The sequence below is a fragment of the Zootoca vivipara genome, chromosome 3, assembly GCF_965207765.1.
Source record: "Zootoca vivipara chromosome 3, rZooViv2.hap1.1, whole genome shotgun sequence".
NCBI classification, from domain to species: domain Eukaryota; kingdom Metazoa; phylum Chordata; class Lepidosauria; order Squamata; family Lacertidae; genus Zootoca; species Zootoca vivipara.
In genome coordinates, this window is record NC_142586.1 from 48,053,815 (window position 1) to 48,079,391 (window position 25,577).

General features: G+C 40.0%; 1 protein-coding gene across 1 annotated transcript in view; it reads left to right on the forward strand.

Annotated features, from left to right (window-relative positions):
- AFG1L (AFG1 like ATPase) overlaps positions 1-20,616 on the forward strand; it is a 56,246-nt gene extending 35,630 nt beyond the window's left edge. Inside the window, exons 9-13 of the mRNA XM_035109283.3 lie at positions 1,693-1,763; positions 2,020-2,120; positions 11,989-12,129; positions 15,804-15,917; positions 18,259-20,616. Coding sequence (XP_034965174.2) covers positions 1,693-1,763; positions 2,020-2,120; positions 11,989-12,129; positions 15,804-15,917; positions 18,259-18,396 — 565 coding nt within the window. The 3' untranslated portion in view covers positions 18,397-20,616. The remainder of the gene's footprint in view (positions 1-1,692; positions 1,764-2,019; positions 2,121-11,988; positions 12,130-15,803; positions 15,918-18,258) is intronic.
- The last annotated feature ends 4,961 nt before the right edge of the window (positions 20,617-25,577 follow it).

A 25,577-nucleotide genomic window follows, 5' to 3' on the forward strand; every position in this document is an offset into this window, starting at 1 on the left:
CCTAGTGGGCAAGATGAGATACTAATGGATTACTAATGGTGAGGCACCATCCTTAGTATACATATTTACTGGCATTGTACTTTTGCCTGAATTCACAAAGGGCTGAGTCAAAGATTGCAACAAGTTGAAATGGAACAGCTGTGGTCTGTCTGAAGGATTGAAATGTGGAGAATACACACACACACACACACACACACACACACACACACACACACACTTTAAGGCAATTTTTCTGTGTTTGGTTCCATAGTCCCAGTCTTTACAACTACCGGTACTAGCACTTTTTACTGTGCAAAAGAAGTTTATTATAACATTTCTGTATCCAGACTAAGTCCAGTTTAAACATAAAGAACCATAAGAAGAGAGACCAGGAGTCTCTAACAATAGTTAACACGTGGACAGCAGATCAAGCAAATACATATGCCACATGGTCATAGTATTTCCCACTATAGTAATATGTATTGCATTTCTATTTAAATTATAGTAAATGGGTGATGTCTAGCTGAATCCCTTTGAGAGACTCTCTGGAGCAGACTTGGGAGAGGTATCAGGGGCTGCAGGGGAAGGATAGGAAAGGCCCATTGCACAAGAAAACTTCTGCTTATGCAACAGAGAGTATCAACATATAATTCTAAAATGGTATATAAACATATAAATTACCACTATATGTGAATTTTATGCAAATCTGCTTCCTCTTTTGTACTTTTTGGATGGTTATGCATAAGTGACTGCTTCAATCATTGCTGAAAATTTCCTGTAATTTCATCATCTTTGGCCATCTCGAATTATTTGGAGAAGGATTTTAGATATGTCAAAACTAATTATATACAGTATGATCCAATTCCAATACATGTTTACTTTTAAGTAAAGCCCACTGAATTTAGTGGGACTCATTCCTAAGTAAGCGGGCATAGGAATGCAAACTTTATTCTTGAAAATGCCAGATCAACAGATTACATTTTATTTGTATCTATTTAACTGTGATAAAATAATAGTTACTTCAGATATAATTTCACTGCACCCTCTTAGAGGTTTGTAAGGGTTCCCCTTCAGATGCTTGCTAGCTTTTGCTTCTTTGCTCTCATTTTGTGTGTCAGATATAGACAAAAGCTTATCTTTCTCACTGTGTGTGTGTGCGTGTGTGTGTATGCATTGTTGGCATCTGTCTGTCTCAAGAGACAATGGAATAGTGCGCTATTGAGAGTAAGTCAAAGCATCGGGCAGTTATGGTGCCTGCTGTGGCTGTAGAGACCAACATGGGAGAGACATGTTTGATTGCAGGTGGGGCAAATGAAGGTGTCCAGTTTTGCTTCTACTGATGCACCATGGGGTTTCTTCTCTCTGTGCTCCTCCCAGTGTGTGTGTGTGTGTGTGTGTGTGTGTGTGTGTGTGTGTGTGTATCTGATGCCCTGGCCTGGCCTGGCTGGCATTGCCTCATTACTGGAAACAGCTTGAAACACAAAAGTCTTCCTATGTATGCAAATAAAGCAGAATCATCTACCTGAGAGTTAATGTTCTCTGCTTTTAAGTGTATTCTAACTCTAATGTTTGTATTTACAACATAACATCCTGTTCTGTCTTTCTCACTCTCTCTCCTTTTTTATGGGCAAAAAGCTAAGCAAGCCCAGGCAGCTGTTTGATGTTGGCTTCAAGTGTTATTAATTTCATATTCTATTATTCTTTTCACTGTAGCACAAGTGAAGCTGATGTGGAGGCTGTCATGGATAAGTTGTTTGATGAGCTGGCTCAAAAACAAAATGATTGTACGTAAGTTAATTTCTCTTGAAAGAGAATACATTTAGAACACAATGCCCAATCTCCACTGACCAATTAATAAGTTCCACTGCTGTATATGGGTTGATGCCACACTCAAGTGGCAGTCATTGTATCAGCATTTTGTCTAATTTATGTGTTGAATCATGTGCTATTATTCATCAAGCTATGCATTTCCTATCTGTAAGAGATGAGTTTTGTAGTAATTATCCAGACAAGATTGAGTCTTTGTTCATGTTCCCATAGTAACTAGACCAAGGATTTTAAAAGTACAAGGCAGAGAGCTGAGAGTGAATAAAGCGTGTGGAACCATTGCAGACTTCACATTTGAAGAGCTGTGTGACAGAGTGAGTACCCAGTCAAGCCTAGATCAGTTGGGCTTTTCAGGCTTTCCCCCCTCTCTCTTTTTTATTATATTATACCAGCTCCAAACAAGCTTTGAGATATCCTTTGAGCCTACAACTACAAGACTAACAAGGAAACTTGAATTCTAGAGTTGAAAAGTAAAACTGAAAGGGTGAAAAAAAGCATAGCACAATCAGTTTCTCTTGAAAGTGATCTCTATGATAAACAATTTAAATGTGTGAATAAAATTCTGGAACTTGATAATGCACTAGTGTCCAAAAGAAATTCACATTTAGATCTCAGTTGTTAAATGCTGATCACTTAGGTAAGGAGCACAAAGAATAAAAACTTCCTTTCAGAATCAGACCAAAGGTCCATCTATTACATGTCTCCAATGGTGAATTACATTTGATCTATCCTAGCTGTTTTCACTTACCTCCAGTGAGACAAAGGACAAGACTTCCATCTAAATATCTTTTCAGCCAAAGATTCACATGCTACCCTTTGAGTTACTACTATGTGGTGACTCTGTGAGACCCTAGAGAATATTCTTTAAGAAAATGTCCATCTGTACCTGTACTGATAATGTAGAGCTGCCAGCCAGGTAGCTTAAAGAAGAAGCCTGTTGCCTTGACCAAGGGCAAAAGCTGTTCAATGGTTGTCTTACCTACTGTGACTTTATAGGTAAAGTATATTAAGATACTCTGATAGGTAGTTTTGTGTAATGTGGATACTAGAGTTTTATAATTGCATATAGTATATATTCTAAAAAGGTTTACTTTTTTTAAGAATGTAAAATGATCTCTAGAAATCTTATCTAATGGCGTTGTATATGACCAAAAGTGTCCAGCATTGTGTGTCTTAAGAGTTAGCCTTGTTGGGCCTTTTTCTGAGTACTCAGAATTGCAGCTCATGAGGAGAGCAGTTGTATAGTCTCTGCCCCTCTGCAGACATGCCCCCAATATATAGGTCATATTGGAGGTAGTGTGTGACTCAGGAATCCATGTAGGGCTGATTTGTACAGCCCTGACCTCCTACCTCAAACAGTTATGGCTGTTATGGGACAAATAGGGCTTCTACAATAAGGATAGGCGCCACTTAAACTGGAGAGGAAACAGATTGCTGGCACATCAAAAAAGTGGCAGAGTAGTTTTGAAACTGATCCCTGAGGAAAAGTTGATAGGAGCTGAAGAGCACCTTGGTAGGGTGAAAATGGGAGTGTTCCATATGGGAGTGGAGCAGAATTAGGCAATGAAAGTTTAAGTTTACATGATAACCATTTAGTGTTGTAGGAGGAAATATGGAGAGCGACACCACATACTCTTCCGTGAGCCTAAGTCTGTGAGCCTAAATGTGCAAGCTAGAGTGTCCTTCAAAACCAAAGGAGAACATAGATATAGTAGCCAATGTGGAATGGAAAGAACCAATGAGATACAGTTATCTTTTGGGTACGAATATTCTGTGACGCAAAGGGAAGGGCATATGAGAATGGTGTAACTGTATGTGAAAGAGAACATAAAATCAAAGAAATGTGACATCTCCAAAGGATCAGGCTTTTTCACAGGAAGTGGGATGGTAATACCCCAAAGTAATAGAATTGAGGATATATTGTTAACCCCTGAGCCCAGGGGGATCTTGAGATGGACAATGCAATCAATTAGGCATCTAAAAGGATAAAGTGTTGTATTGAGTGTCTTAAATTACTCTCACATTGACGGTAGATTCATCTTCTGGTCACAACACAAAGGTAAAAAAAAATCTTTTGTTGTTGTTTAGTCATTTAGTCGTGTCCGACTCTTCGTGACCCCATGGACCAGAGCACATATTTTTAAAAATCTAGAAAACCCTAAATCACTCTGCCCTAAGACAATTGGTGATGGAACTGATTAGAGGGGAGTTTCAAGTGATGGCCAGGACCAGATGGAAGGCAGGAAATGTGCTGTTGAACTGATGGGGAACAGTGATCATAGTGCTATCAAATTCAACATATGGACAATTGTCAGAGAAGTCCAGCATGATTGCACTTGACTTCAGAAGCGGGGGGGGGGGGGAGATGAGGTACAGCTGCACCTGTGAAACCAGCCACCTTCTGAGTCTTTCCCCCCTCACAGTCCTTCCTCTGGAAACAGCTCCCTTATGAAGGCTCCTAGGGCCAGAGGGTGGGGCAAGGCAGGTGGAAAAAACTATTAGCTGCTCGATATTGTATCAATAGAAAAAACGCAGAAAAGGGGTTATAATATTTTGGGGTTTCAGCTGAGAAAAAAAAGCCAAGTAAGAGGGAGGGACTCCTGTTTAATTCTTTGGCCATTGGCCTGTAGGACCCCTCAGGACTAATAATAATAATAATAATAATAATAATAATGGCATCAACTTATACTAACTTTGAGTGTAACTTTGGGTCAGCACAAAAAACAAATGCTCTTCTAGTAAATGCGCTGGTGAAAGGTCATTTTCCTTGGTCAGACAAGTAGGCAATGAAACATGATTGTTGCCTTTTGTGGTAAAATAATAAAATGGAAATTTAAGAGTTTAGTCCTATGCATTTGCATTCAGAGATGATTACAACCAAATTCAGTGAGGCTGGCTTCTTAGTTAGTGCAATTAGGATTACATGCTAAATTCTAAACATTACAAAATTATTTTTAACGACAATTAAAGCCCCAGAAATGTTCAGATGGCAGTATTTAACACTGAAGAAGATGAACTCTACATACAGATTGTGAAAATGAGTTGGTAGTTATTTATAGTCTGAACACACACTCATAAAAGTCTAATTAACTTTGAAATGGAAATATGGTTTTTCTTTCATTCCTAGGTCATTCAAGCCCAGCCCTACCTTCGTGCATGACCACCCTCCTGATTTAGACATAGTGGTTGAATCATGCCCCAACACACACACACACACACACACACACACACACACACACACACACACTGGATTAGTCCATATGCATTAGACTGCAACATAAAATAGTTCTTGCAGGTTTCATATTTGCAGTTATATATATTTGTGGCACTCAGAGCTTTAAACAGTGACAAATCTCAGCGGACTGATTTGCACATAATGATTTAGCACCATGTGCATGAGCTGGAAGGAGCCTGAGCATTGCCTTGGGCTTGGGTGCTCTCCTCTCCTCCACATAAGGAAGGAAAGGACCTCGGGAGTGTCTCCTTTCAGTTTCAGATAATACTGATGTAGCTTTATGTACAGACCTGATTGTGCTTTAAAAGAAACTCTGGTTAGTTAAACAAGCCAGCTTCATAATCCATGGTTTGAAGTTGGCTTGTTAGAAACTTAGCACAGAGTTTCTTCTAAATGACAAAATCTGCTTCCTTTGTCACTGCCAGGATTTGCGGAATGAAAAATGAAAGACTGCAGAACTCCTCTAAATCACACAACAGGGTCAGGAGTGTGCAAAACTGAGCTTTGATCTTGTTGCAGCTCATGCACATTGCACTAAACCATTGCTTAATACAGAGGTTGTCAATCTAGAGAACACCTTCTTCTGTGAGAGGTGCACATGGGGTCTATGTGTGAGAGTGGGAGGGTGATTATGTGTGGTCTGTGAGGTATGTGTGATTTATTGAGTGTGTGAGAGAGATGTATGTTTGAGGTCTGTATGTGTGCAGTGAGTGTATTGCATGTGCATGAGGAAGTGAGTATTATTTAGCCACCTTGTATAGTTTCCCTGGTACTCCAGAATGCCCCCTGTTGTTAGACAGCAACGGCATCAGTGTGTGAGAGAAAGAGAAATCAATATTGTGTGATCTCTACAGGACCAGTCAGACATGTCTGACTTCCCTTGATCAACTGAGGTTGTCTGAGCAGGGGGTGGAGTGGGGAAGCAACAATGATTGTACTTTCTTTAATTTTGTGTTATGCTATACCCCATGGCAATCTTTTTCTCCCCATGCCATGCCCCAAAGGCAGCTGTTTTGTGGCTGGTACCCACAGTGCTATCTCAATATTCAAATGTGTGCCCACTGTCCCAAACAGTGGTGACCTCTGTCTTAATGTTACATAAAAACTACAGAGTGCCGTGAGTTCTTTGTAAGTCTAATTTATATACCGGTATGTGTTAACATATTGGTCTGCTATGGGAGGAAGGGCAGGATATAAAGTGAATGAATAATAACAACAGCATACCCAGAATGTGTCAAGCTCAAATAATAAGCAAGTGCCATGTGCAGATTTTAAGTATATTATTTCACAGCTTCTGCGTCGGTCTTAAGTTCTAGACATTGCATAGCAAATGGAAGAAGGTCCATTGCATCATGTAGAACAATTGTTTTCATTACACAGTTGCTTTTTATAGATGGCCCTGACTGTATAACACACAGAAAGTCGTTTCACTTGTCTCTTCCCACCATCCACCCGTTTCATCCATTTAACCTAGTTTCAGAATCTAGTGTCTGTGTATAATGTAAATTAATACTGACCAGAAAGGTAGGTGCAGCATAAATCTTATCTTTAATATCTTCATGTTATCTATATTTCTTAATGCTTCTTTGAAAGAAAAACTTTCAGCCATGTTTATGCATAGCAAATACTGCCCCCTGATGGCAATACTAACTTTTTAATGTGATTAAGGCTGTGTGGTGTGTGGTGATGGTTCTTTCTCTGCAGCAACAGTGAACTTCCTGATCCACTATTAGTAACTTGATAGTGGCATAGACATAATGGAGACGCTCTCTAGGGGCAAAAGCCTGGTAACTCATTCTTCAAAATTCTTAGCAGCATGTTTTGGCAGTCAATGTCAGTCCTAAGGATTTGCACTTTTTTATTTTAAGAGCTACATGGGCATCTATATTTATATGCACCCCTCATTTGACGTACCAAAATATTTAATTAAAAAATATTCAATCCAAAAGTGTGGTAACCATGAAGGCAAGGGGATAGTTACTTTTAATGGACACTACTCAATAGCTGCCAACACCAAACACACCGAAACCTAGAGAGAAAGAGCACAAGAGTTGTTTCCCCCCCCCTCTGCTTTTTAAAAAAGTGTTTCCTTTTTGAGGATATCCTTGATTGAAGAACTGAGGTTATTTCGCCTAGGGAAGACTGGCTCTAAGTAATGCAACTGCAGCCATTTGTAATTCTGCACGTGTCCAGTCCACAATTGTGTGGAGAAGGTAGCAAGGATACCACCCCTTTCATGAATACAGCCAGTCTCCAAGTAGTGATTTCTACAATTGCAGGAGTCCTTTCATCAGCTGCTACAATCATGGAAATGATTCTATCACAGTGGTTGTATCGTCTGTCAGGCTAGGTCACTTACGAACATTCTTCATGTAAAGGATGATGCTGGGATGGTTACATATCATCCCTTAGCATGTTAAGACTGAAAGTACTTGTTAATGACAAATTACAATGGAAGAGCCCACAAAAAGTACAAACAACACAGACCCAAAAGGTAATTTATCTTAAATAACATAGAAAGAAGGAAATTGTAATAGGTAGATTCCAGAGCTTGACTTTCTTTTCTGCTTCCTATTTCTGTGGGGTTTTTTATATTTCTAGTACCAATAATAAAAACCTCACCTCGGAGCAAAGGGCTGTTGCTTTGCTGCTTTTTTTTCTTCAGAAGCAAAAAAAGTCAAAGCCATCACCTTTGTGTGTTATGAAGTTGTGACATTCCCTCGGCACAGAGGTGCATCTGGCACCTTCACTATACTGTACAGCTTTTGGTGAATGTGGAAGATGCACCTCTTTACCCTGGTTTTTGGTACCTGAGATGTGTAGGACCCACCCTTAACTCCTGTGACTACAATATGTTTTAACTGCTTTAAATACTGAATTTTAATACTGAGACCTGCTGCTGAAGGGGGGTAATAAATTTAATGATAATAATTAATAGAAAATAAGGAAAAATGGAGTGATTTGTTAGAGCATTACAATATATAGACAGCTATTAAAATAACTTGAGTTGAGATAATGGTAGCAGAACACTTGTTAACTTGGTAGTGAAATGGAAAAAGAATGAAGTGGACAGCTCAGTCAAGCAGGCTAAAGTAGATTAACAGCTTGGTGGGCTTGAATTGGCATGAATGTGGTTTGAGTGAGTGTGACATCGATGAAATCCTACTTCCCAGTATTAAGAATTAGTAACAGAAATCCACAGTGGTTGGTCTTTATTATCCATCTTTTACATGGCAGCAACAAGGTAGAAAGCCAAGTCATTAATCACAGAAGTTGATATTAAGATAACCGTAGACACACTACAGACTTAAACGAGTTTCCCATGAAGTCCTAGAACTATCTGAATTTTTTTTAGAGTCCTGCAGAAAGGGTTGGGAGTGTAGCTGAGATTGGGCTAGCTATAGGAAAAACACCACTGTCTGCAGAGTGGGTTTTGGTGGTCCCATCTGGTTAAAACAAAATAAGGACATCAATAGGTATGTTCATAAATAAATAAGTAAAATTAGATGTGGCTGAAGGTGTCATTGTGAGAATGAGGAATTGTACCAGGTAATCTTATTTGTAGCTTGAAGTGGAATAACATGCCCAAATACAGCACTAGCTGAAGTGCCATTGAGTATTCAAATTAAGCAAATCAGTTCTTCCTAGGGCAAGTTATGTAGCTTCAGAATAATTATTTCTTTAAAACTAGGCATTGTATTGAGGCTGCTATTGACTGATACAGAAGTGTTAAGCTCTTCAGAAAGGTGACATTTCATAATAAATTATACCATCATAGACTTCTAGTATTTACATGCTAATCAGTCAATTGTACAAAGCAAGACCTTGGACTCCAGATAGGTTTCCGTAACTTGTCTGGCACATTCCACAAAATTAAAGCATTTCCCAATAAATGCAACTGAAAGAGCAACAAACTTCAGGAGGTGCATAGGAAGCTGCCTTATACGAGGTCCGGCCATTGGTCCATCTAGCTCAGTATTGGCATCATTGATTGGCAGCAGCTCGCCAGGATTTCAGGCAGGGTTCTTTCCCAGCCCTTCCCTGGACATATCAAATGTTGAAACTGGGACCTTCTGCATGCAAAAGAGATCTCTACCACTAATCAGTGGCTCTTCCCTAACAGACTGGATTTATATAGTTCTTTAGCTAGTTAATAGGGATATGTTCAATGGGTTCACTACACAATGGCTCAGAAGTTGTGCATAGCAGGGAGTCGGACTCAGTGACCAGACGCAAAAGCAGGAAGGGCTCCTGCAGCTTTAATAATTACGTAGAGGAGGGAATTACATACATTGTGTGCTAATCTACTGTATATACCTGGTGCAATTCCCTCTTCTACACAACTATTACAGGTGTAGCAGCCCTGTCCTCTCTTGCATCCGGCCACCCTGCCTAGTAAGAGACCCCATGTAGGAGACGCCAAGTTCAATTCTTGGCACCCTTGCTTAAAAAGGGCTCTGCCAGCATGACGGGGAAGGGGGCCTGGCTGAGGCCTTGCAGACGTTAGTGAGCTAATTGGACCCTCAATCTGACTTGATATAAAGCAGCTCTACCTGTTCACAGGATCTCACTGGACTTCACCGAATTTGTGGCGGTGTTTCCCCTGCCAGGTTTAAAGAATACTGGCATTATACAGGGCACCTGGGTTTGTGATATTTAGTGGCTTGTATTTCTTCCTTCGGAACTCTTGGCTTATTCATTGGCTTGTAGGGGTTCTCTCCCTGTTAAGAGTCCCAGCATAAAGAAATCACATTGCTTGTGAGGCTACTCAGGATCTGTTGCTAGCACCATGCTTTCAGTGCCCAATTCTGTATCTCCTCAGCAGATGTGCCCAATACCCTCACAATGCCTTCAAGGGAACAGCAGCTGTATGGTGGGCAGCTGGCAAAGCTGGAGTAATGCTTTTGAGAAGCTTTTATGGCAGGGCACATGTTTTCGTGTGTGGAGGGTCTAAATCAGTGGTGCAGCTTGTTTCCCCCCCCCTCCAAAAAAGGGAGGAAAACTCCTCTGTCACAGGGCTCCTGCTCCTCTGTAGAAAGGCAAGTTGCGTAATAACAGTGTACAATACATGGAAACAGAACTTTGTTTCAAAACAATGTTGGGTAAAGACTTGGCTTTTTCATTTCATTTATTTTACAACATTTTTATATCGCCTAATAACATTCTCAGGGTAGCAAACAATACAATTTGCAAGCCCATGGCCATCACCACCACCACCAAACTTGTAATCACTTAAAATATTAATCATAAAGTGGTATATAAATGTATTAAATAAATAATAATAAATTGCTCATTAGAAACAGTAGAGATAATGCCACCAGCAGTCACCCTATAAAAAGCACTGCAAAGCACTGAAAGATGATTTTTACATACCGCAAGAAAATAAAAAGTTTTCCAACTAGTGTTGAAAGGGCCATAACGTGGGTGCCAATCAAGACTCTCCTGGCAGGGCCTTCTTTGTGTTTCAGGGGTTTCCCTCTATTCCAAACATGGAAGAGTTGTTTTTTTTAAAATCTGCTGAAACCAGAAATAAAACCTAAGCACTTGCTTTGCTTTTTTAATCTTAGGTATCCAGGGCCATTTAATTAATTCTCAAATGTGTGGTGTACTAAATGATCCATGATCCATCTTTTATCTTTTATGTTTTAGCTGCTATTTTAATTCATAGGAATTTAGTTAAACCAATCTGGTATTAGACTGGATGATTTCAGGAACATATCTACTACTGTTGTAAATTTCAGACTAATTCATATAGCCTATTTCTGTAATGTGTGCATTCCTGCATGAATTCTCTGCAGCTATAGTTAGAGCTTGAGTAAGTGATTTATTCAGGGCTTGTTCACACACCTGGGTTTATTGCATTGTGCTTATATTCCTGTTGCTTGAGCTTGAGTTAGAATGCTTCAAGAAAGTAGAAGACTTGTTGACAAACTACATGTGATGTTAAATGTGCAAATGCATTTCTTTCCATGGGCGTAGCCGGGGGGGCAGCTGCCCCCTCTAGATCAAGTAAAACAATAGAATTACTTAACTGACCAATCATGTCAGCTCTGCCCCCCAAAAGTCCTGCCCCCCCAAAAATCCTAGCTACACCCATGCTTGTGTCTTTTAAAAAATGTACTTTCAGTGCAGCAGCTGCAAGAGGGGATCAAGATCAGGACTATGGCATATGAGGAGAGAGAGTTTTACCCTCCTACCATGTCACAATCCTGGCAAAACTCCCTTCTCTCTGATGCTGTTATTTGCCGCAGGAGGGAAGCTGCCATTTGCACCAATGGTAGCCTTCCTCCCAGAGGCTCTGGGAGGGGGAAATCGTATCTGCTTGAACCACAGCATAAGAGGTAAATGCTAAATCTTCCTTGCTGTGCAACACATTTCCAATCCTAATCCCTTCACTGTGGGTATTAATTTCATAGTTGGAAATAGACATATTAAATGATTAATAAAGACTGCATCCTATTTGGTTTTACCCTGAGGAAATGACTCCTTTGTCTTTTAAGTTTATCCTTAGCATTAACATAGGATGTGGGTGGGTGGTGGGGAGGCACCTGCTCTAGTCAGTTAGTACAAAATTTACAAGGATACGTTCACAGAGTGCTGTTGTACTTAGATCCTGCTTTCCACGGGGATCTCTGGTCAGCCACTGCGAGAACAGGATACTGGTCTAGATGGGCCATTGGCCTGATCCAGCATGCTCTTATTTGCTCTGTAATTTTGGCAATATCCAAGCAAATTACTTGCTGATTTAATTAAGAGATCATGAAGCTAAGCTTAGCCACCAACTTTAGGAATCAATCTGTTACTATCGCAGTCAACCTTCTCACCTAATACAAGAAATGGAGGGATCACACTGGTTTTCTTGAGATATGATGGTAGCATTTCAAAATATATATTCAAAATGGTCTATTGGCTTTTCAATGGGTTACAGTTCCCATTTTCTGTTTCAGCCGCTTGGAGCCAGTGATTACTTGGAAGTAGCCATGCATTTTGACGTAGTCTTTGTTCGTCACATACCTGAGTTTACAGTGGCAAAAAGGACCCAAGCTCGCCGCTTCATTACTCTTGTTGATACTTTTTATGACAAGAAGGTAAGTAGTCAGTTGGTAAATTCTTACAGGATGAAAGCATCTTGAATTGCTCTGGAAATTATCAGTATAAGATTAATGGGTAATGCAAGTTAAATCTTCCTATTTTCTCTCATATTTGCCTGCTGTTTTGGGAAATTGGTTCCACATGAGAAGTCATGGGACAATTTAACCCAGATACAGTTTAGGTCATAGGTCTTCAACGGGTGGGAGTTAAATTTTGTGTGTTTTTAATTTCCTGGAATCAAATGGCAATGCCAATCAATTTCATTAGGTGAGCCTGAGTTCCAATGCTATAAAAGAAGAACCAAACATTTTCTCTTGTTTTCTCCAAACCAGGACACATAAATAAAACATTGCTGCTCACCAAATCCTATCCCTGAAAATTTGCAACTCCAAGATGGAGTTTAAGATAGCTTTAGATATTAGAAAATTGTTAGTATATTCTGCCCCATGCCCTCACCAACTCTCCTGAGTCAAAATAATATCTTTCCAAGAGAAATGATCATGATTCATTTTTCTTGATTGGTAAAAAGTCACATCGTGTTTTGCAAGCCAAACAATAGTTAAATTGAAATTATCCACAAAGTTTTGTTTGCTGCTATAATTCCAGGGTACAGATCTGCTTTGTTTTTATCTTATTTCACCTAGAGTCCCAGTCATGATTCATTATAAGTGAACAGACGAGTAAAGTGTTAATGGGTTTGCCCCAAAGTGATAATAATTTTAGAAGAAACAGCCACTCTTGGTTTTAGTCTGAGTTGTGGGACGTCTAATGAAATAGTAATGATAAATGCAGCACTTAGCTTGGATTTACAAAGGTTTCAATCATGGGAGCAAAATCAGCAGTATTAAAACAACTAAAAAAGGCTCTTTATATTTAAGCTGATGTTTTTAAAAGTAATGGAAGACATTAAGCTTCACCCTATGTGTGATTATAGCCACACACTTAAATATTTATGCAATCAGGAAATATCGATTGAGATTAAAACCTTTTTCAAGAATGTCCTGGCAAAGAAATTCACACAAAAAACCCCACCTTTAGTTCAGCAAGATGTTGTTGTTTAGTCGTTTAGTCGTGTCCGACTCTTCGTGACCCCATGGACCACAGCACGCCAGGCACTCCTGTCTTGCACTGCCTCCCGCAGTTTGGTCAAACTCATGTTCGTAGCCTCGAGAACACTGTCCAACCATCTTGTCCTCTGACGTCCCCTTCTCCTAGTGCCCTCAATCTTTCCCAACATCAGGGTCTTTTCCAAGGATTCTTCTCTTCTCATGAGGTGGCCAAAGTATTGGAGCCTCAGCTTCACGATCTGTCCTTCCAGGGAGCACTCAGGGCTGATTTCCTTAAGAATGGATAGGTTTGATCTTCTTGCAGTCCATGGGACTTTCAAGAGTCTCCTCCAGCACCACAATTCAAAAGCATCAATTCTTCGGCGACCAGCCTTCTTTATGGTCCAGCTCTCACTTCCATACATCACTACTGGGAAAACCATAGCTTTAACTATACGGACCTTTGTCGGCAAGGTGATGTCTCTGCTTTTTAAGATGCTGTCTAGGTTTGTCATTGCTTTTCTCCCAAGAAGCAGGCGTCTTTTAATTTCATGACTGCTGTCACCATCTGCAGTGATCAAGGAGCCCAAGAAGGTGAAATCTCTGACTGCCTCCATTTCTTCCCCTTCTATTTGCCAGGAGGTGATGGGACCAGTGGCCATGATCTTGGTTTTTTTGATGTTGAGCTTCAGACCATATTTTGCGCTCTCCTCTTTCACCCTCATTAAAAGGTTCTTTAATTCCTCCTCGCTTTCTGCCATCAAGGTTGTGTCATCTGCATATCTGAGGTTGTTGATATTTCTTCCGGCAATCTTAATTCCGGCTTGGGATTCAGCAAGATAGTTGGGACTTATCCAGACAATCTTATCTTTGTTTAGTAAATGACTTAGATGCAGCTCATTTTTTCTGGTGGATCCAGATGTCTTTTCTCAAAACTCTTGCATTTTCCTCACAGTCAAACAACCATATTTTCTCACTGGACATTATGGTGAGCCACACACACAAGTATGTTATCTCACCTTGCCCATTGCAATTATAAGTATTATTCTAGAAGTGTCATGGGCCCTGTTAGCTACTGGCTGTATTTTAAAGCTGGGGGAGTGCTTGTTCTTTCTTCACTAGACAATTGCCCTATAATAGATACCAACAGTTTAAAACATACATTGGCACCTGCAGCTTGTGAAATGACAGGCTGTGTACTAGAGGTTCTCAACTTTATTAACTTTTATCTTCTTTTAAAAAGGATGTTAAAACATAAAGGCGGACAACTAGCAACTCACATTAAAAGTATTTTAGACCATAGCCCCTATTGGCCCCAGGCAGCAGAGCATCTAGAGGGCACCAGGTTGGGAGAGTCTGCTCTAGCACTTGTAGAACAAACATCATGAAGCAAAATGTGCAGGTACCATTCCAGGAATTGTTTGGTGGCAAAGGAGCCTCCTCCCACCTTTCACAGTTTTTAGTCAATGAGTGAAGTCACAACTGTGATTGAGGAGTGCTATGGCGAAATTTAGAATGACACACATCAAAGATGCCAAAATGACTTCAGAATTACTCCAGGCAGTGTAGAAGGAAATTCCTGGTTCACTTTGAAACTGTGTTTTGGTCTTCCTTGTTCTATGTATGCGTGGCTCTATATTGTTCTCTAGACTCAGACAATGGTCATTTTGAAGCTGACAAAAATTCCCTGGTAGAGAAGTGACAATTGTCTAGAAAGAGGGAAAAAGCAAATACAAAATTGTAATGTTGTGGTGGCTGGCTATAGTATTTCCACCCAAAAGCAAAAGGTAGTAGCAAAATTTATTCTTTCTAACACAGGTTTCATGCCATGCCAAAAGATATATTATTTTGTATTTAACATTTCAAAATTCCATGAGACACACTTGTCTTTTCATATTTTCTGGCGATTAATGTTGTTTCAAAAAAATAAATGACAATAAATCAGCAATTAAATTCGTCACAACTAAATTTAATTCATCTAACAAGGCATAACCAATCTGATAATTTGAATTAGTGGCCTTATTTCAGTTCATTTCTGCCCTGCCTTCCATTGCAGCACAGAATTTCTATATTGTTTTACTACAAAAGGAAAGTGAGCTTATTGCATGATAATGCTCAATGAGCATAAGTATTTTAAATTGTGTGTGTGTGAAAGAGAGAGAGAGAGAGAAAGAGACTGTAAGCTAAATGCTGTACAAAACCAGTAGAAATAAATGCCCTAATGCTGGCTTACATTCTTAAGAATAGCAGAATAAAAGAATGGCCTACATTTTGATAATATTTACTACATATAGGTTTTGACGGTAAGATGCTATACCCAATGACTATGTAAAAGAACAAAAGTTAGTGGTAATTGTGTTAGAATGCCACATTTTTTATAAATGAGTTTATGGTTGGTGTTTGTGAAGTGAAGAAGGAATGATGGTATAGTACAAGCCACTTGCATTCTGCATTCTTATGGAGAGCTACTTATGCTTGGCAAAATCAGAAATCATTTCAGTTGTTGTCTATCTCAAAATTGCTACTTACACCATACAAAATGAAAACATGGTGGGTTACAAAATTCAGATGGAGAAATAGGAGCTATAAGTGATAGCACCTACAGCTGTTTCACTCTCTTCCAGGTGCGTATTGTTTGCTCTGCATCAGCGCCACTCCAAAACATATTTATTCAAGAATCCCATGATGGTGGATTGGACGAAAGTAGGGTAATGATGGACGATTTGGGGTTGAGCCAGGTAAGCACTATGACCATTAGAGCCTTTGTTGCAGGAGAGCATAATTGGTTTTGGTCTGAGTGGTGGTGCTAGGGGGGCAGTGAGCAGCAAAAGCATTTAACCGGTCATTCTGTAGCTTTCTGGCAGGATCAACGTTGCACATTTTCTTCTATTCCAACTTAATGTAATGCTGTTCATAAATGGTTTGAACCAATCCATTTTAGCGTAATTCTAGAGATACTTCTAATCTTTTACTCAGTATGTGTTTCTAATATATTAGAAATATTGGGTCATGCTGCTGCTTTAATACATGTTCTTTAGATTTAGTGCAGCTACATTTAGCTTTGCACATTGTACTTGTATCATCATCATCATCATCAACCTACCTTTTTCCTGGACTGGAACTTATTTTACTTGAGTCACCATGTTGGGAATCTGTTTATTGTCTAATAGGTGTGTTATAAGTGTCTCTTTCACTCCAGGTTTACAAAGGAGAGAGAGCTGATAAATACTGCTTCCCAAAACTGATATGCACAGGATTTGCAATTAACTTTTACTCAGAGTAGACTCATTGGAATTAAGGAGCCTAAGTTGTTGTTTAGTCGTGTCCGACTCTTCATGACCCCATGGACCAGAGCACGTTAGTCATGGTCATTAAGCAATTACTCTGAGTAATTGTTGGTTGAATACAACCCAGAGTACAAGAATCTGTTGCTTGCATTTTTGCATTATAGATTATATTTCTATTCTTACATTATATAGTAAGAATAGAAATACTATATAATGTAACACTAATATACTAATACTAATACTATATAATATAATATAATATACTAATACTAATACTATATAATACTAATACCTGACAGAAAGTTAAATCAGAAGTGGGAAGCCTCAAGTAATTTTATCTATGGCAAATAGTTTCCAGTGTTTATCCAGTAAAATTAGGTTTCCTAATAAGTATTGTTTTCTAATAATGTCTTCCTTTTTGTATCTTATAAAGAAATATGGTGGTTATAAGCAACACTTTTGAAAAATAATTTAAGGGTTGCAGCTTAGTCCTCTTTTGCTGATCTTTCAGTGTATGGATGCTGTTAATGCACAGTAGACACACAGTTTTCTATCTTAAACAGTGACATTCACCTTGGCGGGGGGGGGGAGCATAATTTTTCAGAATATGAGCCAACACACATTTTAAAAGCCTTGTCCTAGCATGTCATATCCTTCAGAAAACTTGGTTTCATTTTAGTCCTGCTGTGAGAGGAAATTCAAAGAAAGTGAGAGGAATGTTTTGTGAACCCAGTCTGTTAATGCCTAACTGATAAGGATAAAAAAGCATTACCAAATGTATGTTAAACACAAGTGTCTCTGAAAGATCTCTGTCATACAGAAATGTTGTACAAAACTGTGATGTGATGCAGAAATGGAGGGAGGTGGGAATGGAAAGAGATTCATCCTCACAGTACATTGGCCCCTGCAGGGCCAGCTGTGTTATGGTGATATTTAGACATAATGTTTTGTTGTGGCTTTACCACTGGCAAAGAAAGATATAGGTTAATCATTATCGTAGAACAACTGTGTGCTTTTCAACTAGCCTCTATATTTGGGGTGGAGAACCAGATGTTATTGAATTTCAACTTACAACATGTCCATTGGCCATGCTGCCTGGGACTGATGGGAGATGGAGTCCACCAACATCTGGAGGGCCATTGGTTCCCTATCCCTATGAGGACATCAAACCTGCCACTACAGACAGTAAAAAAAAAAAAGGTTACATGGGCAATACCATTTTATTGCACAAAGACTGACACATGGAGTCATCCAAATAGCCTTTATCTGTGTAGGTGAAAGGATGTGTAAGCAGTGTGTGTGTGTGTTTTACTATTATCAACCACAGAAAACAGTCCCAGTCCCTACTCTTGGAATAAATATTTTTAAAGCCCCTCAAACTTCTGTCTAACTGGGAAATGTTTGTGTGCATGTATTAAAGTGTGTGCTTTAGAATTAGCTAGCTGAAGTGTGCCTGGGGTTCAGAAACATGTAACCCAGAGACCTGCAATATCACCAAAAAAATATTGCACAGAAGCACAGCCAAAAGCAGCAACTGCAAGGTGCTGCTCCCTGTATTATTTTTTCAATATTTAAGAATAGTATCGTTCTACAAAAGCATGATTGCAGAAGAAAGGGAGCTCAATAGTTAATGAACTGCACACAAACCTGGGGGGTGAGGCAAACTGATGCACTGTGAATATGTGGGCTCAGGCCACACTGCACGTTTGAGAAGTCTTTCATTTTCTGGTTTCTTTTTAATGCTTCCTGCATTTTTTTAAAAAAAATGTTCTTTGCTTCCATCTCTCTCTAGAATTCAGCTCAAGGACTTTCAATGTTCACGGGAGAGGAGGAGATTTTTGCCTTTCAGCGTACCATCTCACGACTGACGGAAATGCAGACTGAGCAGTACTGGGAGGAGGGCGACAGGAGCAACCAGCCACAGTTGTGAAAAGACTAACACAAATAGTGTTTTAACAGGCACACTGCCCAATTTTGCACCTCATTTCCTAAACATTTACCTTTGTTATACGTTAACAAGGGACAGGTTACATGCTGGAATGCTGGTGGGAACAGCTTTATGCCTGTGTGTGGAAGTCTTTTCTGCAGCCTAACACAAAGTCTTTCCTGACCAAGAATCCAAATCCAGTTTTAATCTACAAATTATGTTGAAAGGAGGGGGCACATACAGTTATGGTCTGCATTTTATATCATACTTGAGCAAATGGTAGGCTCAAACCAGGCAAATTAAATACATATTCCTGCACCCGCCTATATCCAGCGTTTTGGTTACAGATAACTGCATCTCCAGTACCCTTGAAATTTTTTTAAGGAAAAATTATTCTGGGCAGCAACTGAAAAAATTCAGTTTCTCTTTTTACGAAGTACAAAATCACATGTTTGCTTTTTGTTAGCTCTGCGATTCTAAATATGTTTCCTATTTCTGCTTGTCTACTGCCGCGGTAGACCTATTTATTGTTATTCCATTGTCTATATGTGTGGCCCCCTATCTCAAATTCTTCTGATCGGGAGGGTGCAAAGAGATAATAGAAGTGGAATTACAGAACCAAGAGTAAAAAATGTCATTGTACTGATAGTGAAAATGGACTTATATTGAAATTTGACTAAGTTGCCCTACTTCCCTCCTGATGCTGAGGATCTTTTCAAGCAGCTATGCAAAAGACAGTAAGTGCAAATCTACACACACATACCCGCCACCACAATCCAGTGATCCTTCTACACCAGATAATCACCATTGCCACATGTAACATTGGTGGATCATGCTCTTTCACTGAACAGCACAGGAGAAAGCAATGCAAATACAGAAACATCTCTTGGCAGTTCAACCGCCCATCAGTCATGATATTGCTTTACTAATAAGACCACCCACATTGTTCATTTAGCGCAGGTACCAGTCAATGAATGGTGATGGCAGCATAACTCTGTGATACCCAATGTACACCACAAACAATGCACAGTCTGGTATCCTCAAAGGCACACTTCCCATTTGCAGACCACCATGGTACAGTAAGCAGGAGGCCAACACTGATAGTTATGGCTATTTACTCCAGGGCTAGTTAAAGACAATGTCTTGCAGCGGACAAATGCAGGCAACCAGCCACCATTTTGTGAGTTAAATAGGGCCATGCGTAGAAAGAGAAACCAACATTCCTTCCTTAATAATTGCCCATGGGATACTTGAGAAATCAAATTCAAATACTTCCAGACAGGCAATACAAACAGTATAACCACTTTTGTTTGAAGGACACAAGCTGTTTTCAAGGTAGAAAGCTGTATGACAAGGGAAAGGAGAAAAGGGATTATGTTGTGAGTGCTCTGCTAGCAAGAATGACATATGCCACAAAAAGCGGCCTGGAGGGGGGCGGGGAATTGAACTAGAAGTCATCCTTCCCACCCCACAGACCTGTTCTCTATCCTCACAGCCACAGGAACAGAAAGTCGTATGATGAGGTCTTTGTCATCTTCCAGAGGCAAAGGTCACAATATAACTCCAACCATATTGGCCAAGATTGACGACATTTTATATGGACCCATAAACACACATTGTGTAGGTCCTGATCCTAAAGGCATCTGAGCTTAGTCACAATACTTTTACTAAACTTCATAGGTGGAAGATAGTTCTGATAGCTTTATGAACACAAAGGACTGTGCATTTGATGGTGAGAAATAAGTACATTTCCCCCCATCGTTGCCCCTCCATGCTGGGTACAGCTGTATCTGCTGTAGCAATTGTCTGCCATGCATGCTTAAGACAAAGTTACCAATTCCACATTGTGGTAGCTTGATTCCCACGGATCACTGCTGGATTTGTTGTAGGCTGCCTCTTAGGCAATGGAGAATAACCTTGCTTCTTCACCTCTTGGAAGGTTTCCTGTAGAGAGCCAAGTGGGATGCAGGGATAGTAATGAGTAATGGTTAGGAACTTCATCAGTATCTGGAGGCAACCAAACCAAACTGGAATGTTTATTTTACTTCTTGAAAATTGTATACCACAAATACCTGCGAAAGCCCTTCCAAGATGCCAATGGACAACGTGTAAGAAATAGTTGAATGTGGAAGATTATTGCCGTTATTGTAAAATCCATTTTACGTGTATAAGCCTTGTGGTATACAAAGTGTAAATAAAAATGTCAATTATATTTAAAGCCTACTACCAGCATCTAGTTACAATATAATAATATTTAAAGGGAAACTGTGTGGCAATTTAATATACTCATACTCCTCCTTTTCTCCCCATTAACCTCTCTTCTGTGAACCCTCTGGAGCAGATTTTTGAGGATGTGCTGTAGGGTGGAGAAGAGTTCCATTGTGGCAGGTAGAAGTCTGCTGAACCCATGGAATAGCAACATTGGATGCAGCCCTAAGAAGTAAGCCCCACTGAATTTGCTTGAATTCAACTCTGAATACAAATGCACAGGACTGAAATGTTAGCTATGATTTTGCCACAGAAGGCAACAACTATGCTGCCATATTATGAATATGTGTGCACATGCAAACCACCAAAAAGAATCAACCCCAAGCAAGTAGAGTGAGCCCATAAATATCATCCATATTAAAATTGTCCAGGGGTTATTATTAAACATCAGGTATTATTTCAATTTATCAATTTTTCCATTAGAAAAGACTGGTGGTAACTTCCATTCCAATATACTAAAAATAGATGACAGCCTCTTGCTCTCACAGTGGATACCTATGGGAAACCCACAAACAAGGCCTCCCTGCTTGTAATTCCCAGCAAGTGGTATTCAGAGGCATACTTGAAATAGCACATCCTGGCTAGGAGCCATTTATAACCTTATATTCCATGAAACTGTCTAATCCCCCTTTAATGTCTATCCAAGATTGTATGTCCTTAGCCATTGGTCATGCTTGCTGATGGGACTGATAGGAGTTGTAGGTTCAGCCACATCTAGAGGTCAAAGGAAAAGGGGGAGAAAGATCTGTCTACATTATAGCATTAGGTCCTGTGGGTCCTTTGCTTCCTACAAAATTCTAGCAATGAACATAACACTCCTGAGAGAAGGAAATGTGCATCTGTTAACCATCAGTTGATAGTTGATGGACTATGCTGAAATGGCAAAATTAACTGGGAAGCTCAAGAATCAAGAAGACAAGAACTTAAAAAAAAGAATGGGGAAAGTTTATAATTTATATACAAGATCATTGTAAGCAGGCTAAAACATTGGAAGGATTTTAAACACACTTGTGGAAGAATGTATGAATAATTTAGAAAGATAAAAAATTGGAAAAGTATTGATATGCAGTGGAGAATAGGAGCAACAGGACCCATGGAAGGGATGGGGGAAGTCGGGAGATTCAGAGTAATCTTGATATTCGGATTCTGAATTGGTTTTGTTGTATGTTTATATTTTTGAAAATCAAATAAAAAATTATTTCAAAAAAAGGAAAAAGGAAATGTGCAGCTAAATTTTCTACAATATTGTTGGTAGCCCAAAAAATGAAAAGATTTTGCTAGGAAAACAATCGTGGGGAAAAGAATAAATCAGTAACCATGCTCTCCCCCACCCCAGAAAACAGAAACTGACACTTGGAAAATTTAAATATGCTCTTTGACACTAATCTCCCAGACATGATAAACAAAAAGTTATGAAATGGGCAGGACCTGCAAACAGGAAAAATTAATAAAGGTTCAAGAGACCTGAAAACAGTTATTTGCTTGTCTACACTGGGTTTGATTACCCTGCAAGTATGTTTTATTCCCCTGAAAAACAATTTTTAAAAAGGTGGTGCAGCCTGTAAAAAAAGAGTGAACAAAGGATGGCAATTCCAGGAAAGGGGTAGTGTGGAAGCAATCATCGTCAGGTCAAAAGAGCTTCATAAATTTGAATTCTTTGATACCAGAATAGATTATGCAATCTTCATTCTGTTATATTCCAGCCACAACCTGCTTTGTCACCCAGGTACATTCCAATCATATTTATTTATGATAACAAAAAATAGCTGCAATTATAGTTGTGTGATACAGGGCACAGAAATAACACATTCCCCCAATTAATGGTCCCATTAAAATAATAAAGTATCTCAAGATAATGTAATAATAATAATAATAATAATAATAATAATAATAATAATAATAATAATCAATTATACCCCGCCCATCTGGCTGGGTTTCCCCAGCCACTCTGGGCAGCTTCCAACCACATATTAAAAACAATACAGCATCAAACATTAAAAACTTATCTAAACAGGGCTGCCTTCAGTTGTCTTTTAAAAGTAAAATAGTTGCTTATTGCCTTGACATCTGCTGGAAGGGCGTTCTACAGGGCGGGTGCCTCTACCGAGAAGGCCCTCTGCCTGGTTCCCTGTAACTTGGCTTCTCGTAGTGAGGGAACCGCCAGAAGGCCCTCGGCGCTGGACCTCAGTGTCCGGGCTGGACGATGGGGGTGGAGACGCTCCTTCAGGTATACTGGACCGAGGCCGTTTAGGGCTTTAAAGGTCAGCACCAACACTTTGAATTGTGCTCAGAAACGTACTTGGAGCCAATAAAGATCTTTCAGGACCGGTGTGATATGGTCTCGGATATTGTTACTTGTAGCTGAAAGCTGGGAATTTGCTGTCTATTCCTGAATGCAGTTATAAGGAAACACCAGAAGCACCGACTCCATATGTCAGCATCTAGCACCACCAAGTGTTCAACTCAGTTTGTCTGCAGCAGAGCTCAAGAAAATACGTATCTTTTTCTCTGCACCATTGTTGCGGGTCTTCACAAGGCACAATCTGGGACGCTAGAAGCCTCCCATTGCTTTTAAATAGACCCACCCAAGAGCATCTTCACAGAGGACAGTACTCTGTTTGAAGAGCTGCCGCGTGACCAGGAATTTGCCCATCAACAGCTCGCACCAAGACACCAAACTCTGCAAGCACATGGGTCGCTACGTAAGTTCTCCTCACCATGTTGAGATGTATCAGAAATAGCTATTATTTCTAAACTTGTGTCAGAATGTAGGCAAATTTGTATTCCCTTCTGCCCTCTTTTTTGTCCTTGTACAGTAATGCTTTCTCATTTTTTATATTAACACATAGTAGCCACAGTTAGCCTTCCCTAGCCCTCAATATTATTTTTCTTCACCCAACTGAGGTGCACACATTTTAGGAGAATGACAACGTTCCTTTCATCAGGCTTTTGAAGGTGAAAAAGCATGTCTGACGTTAGTTTATAGGGGACTCTCTGATATATTCTGGCTTTTATTTTTAGTGTTTCTTTTCTATTGATGTTTCAATCAGTTTTAGAACATGTATCGATGTGTCTCAGTGGGCAAGAGTATACTAAGTTGCTACAGGTGCAGAATGAGTTCTGCACAATGCGACTCCCCCCCCCCACGTGCCCATGTCCCCCCTAAATCTGCTCTGGGGGGTTGAGGGGAAACATAGAACAGGTTTAGGGGACAAACAAGAAGAGGAGAGGGTGGGCCTCATTCCCTGTGTGCATACCCCACTTAGCATGATGTTGAATTCCACCTATTAAGTTCTGCATCACCCTGTGACCGTACAGTGAAGGGTGACAAAGTAATACCTAAATAAATAAAATTATTGACCCAACTCTGTTTATTGTCAGGGATCAGCCACTGCCAACTTTCCCACTCTTGTGCTGTCTGAAAGGGAAAAAAAGATTTTCAAAAATTCTTAAATGGGTTAGAACCAAAATGCTATGTTCTAGAACTGTAATTGTCATTGAAAATGTCATCATTAAAATCCTCAAACAATGGAGGAAGGGGGTTGCACACATCCATGCTTGTCTTAGGAATTTTGGGAACAACCCCGGCTCCAGGTCCAGGTTCCTGGTATACATGGTATAGCATGGCTGCCCAAATTTATTTATGGTGTTGATTCATCACCCTGGTGTGGATAAGGCTGCCAATGGCTGCTAGTCAGGATCGCCATATACTACCACCAAGATCAAAGGTGCCATGCCTCTGAATCCCAGGTACTGGGAAACAGCAGCAGGCGAGAGGAGACCTCGCTCTCATGTCCTGCTTTTGGGTTTCCCAAAGGCATCTGATTGGTCATGGTGGGAAACAGAATGCTGGATTCAGCTCTTAGTCAGATACAACAATACTCTTCTTACACTCTTAAAAGATTGCTCTTTTCTTGTTTTTAGAAGGGTTGTCACCAGTTGATCATAAAACAACAATTTGTTTATTATTCCGTGGAACTCAAGGCAGCATATTCAGACCCTCTTAACTTAGTGTTCCTATTTTCCAGGGACATCCCCAGATTTATGGAAGCTGTCCCAGTTTCTGGTTTGATCCTGGAATGTCCCGCTTTTCCTCAGGACATCCCTATTTTCATCAGAGAAATTTTGGAGAATATGCATACTTTTGAGTTTCCAAGTGGTCCTCTGCTGGCACTGAGCGGACTTAGATCTGCCTGGCTTCAGCAAGATTGCTGCAGTCAGCCTTCGGGCCACGACCTGGGACCATTATGGATATATTTTATGCATGTATGACTTAATTAATCTATTTGTCTGGAGAACTGCAAGATTATGGTTGTGAAAATTCTACATTTGCTTGCTGGACGTTCAAGACCTAGAATTTGACGGTGAGTTTCAATGCGGCCACAAGATGGCAGAATATAATCACTGTTATTCAGGAACAAGTGCTTCTGATTTCATCCTATGAGAGGGTTGGTTGTAGCTTCATTTCACTGCGATGTTTAAGGGACTGCATGTCCTAACAGATAGTCTCAAAAATAATCATAGCGTATCTTTTATGTTAAGAATCTCCCAATGTCAGTGCAGGAGCCTTGTTGGGTAAGACATCACAGTAGATGGGGTAGATTTTACAAGAATTCCCCTGAGGTCTGAATACATTGGGGGTCCATAAATGAGGTTACCAGATTTTTTTCAATGAATCCGGGGACACTTTTCAACTTCCTACTAAATAGATGGATTTTGTCAGGGGACTGATTTGTAAATCTGGGGATTGTCCCCGGGAAACGGGGACGTCTGGTAACCTTACTGTTATGTACTGAGCTGAATCCTAGAACAATAGGATTCAGAATCAGCGGGAGCTACCCAATCCAACTCCAGGTGGAAGTGAATCCGCAACCTGATTGGCCTGCTGGAGCAGCCAATCAGGCGGCTGGCAGAAG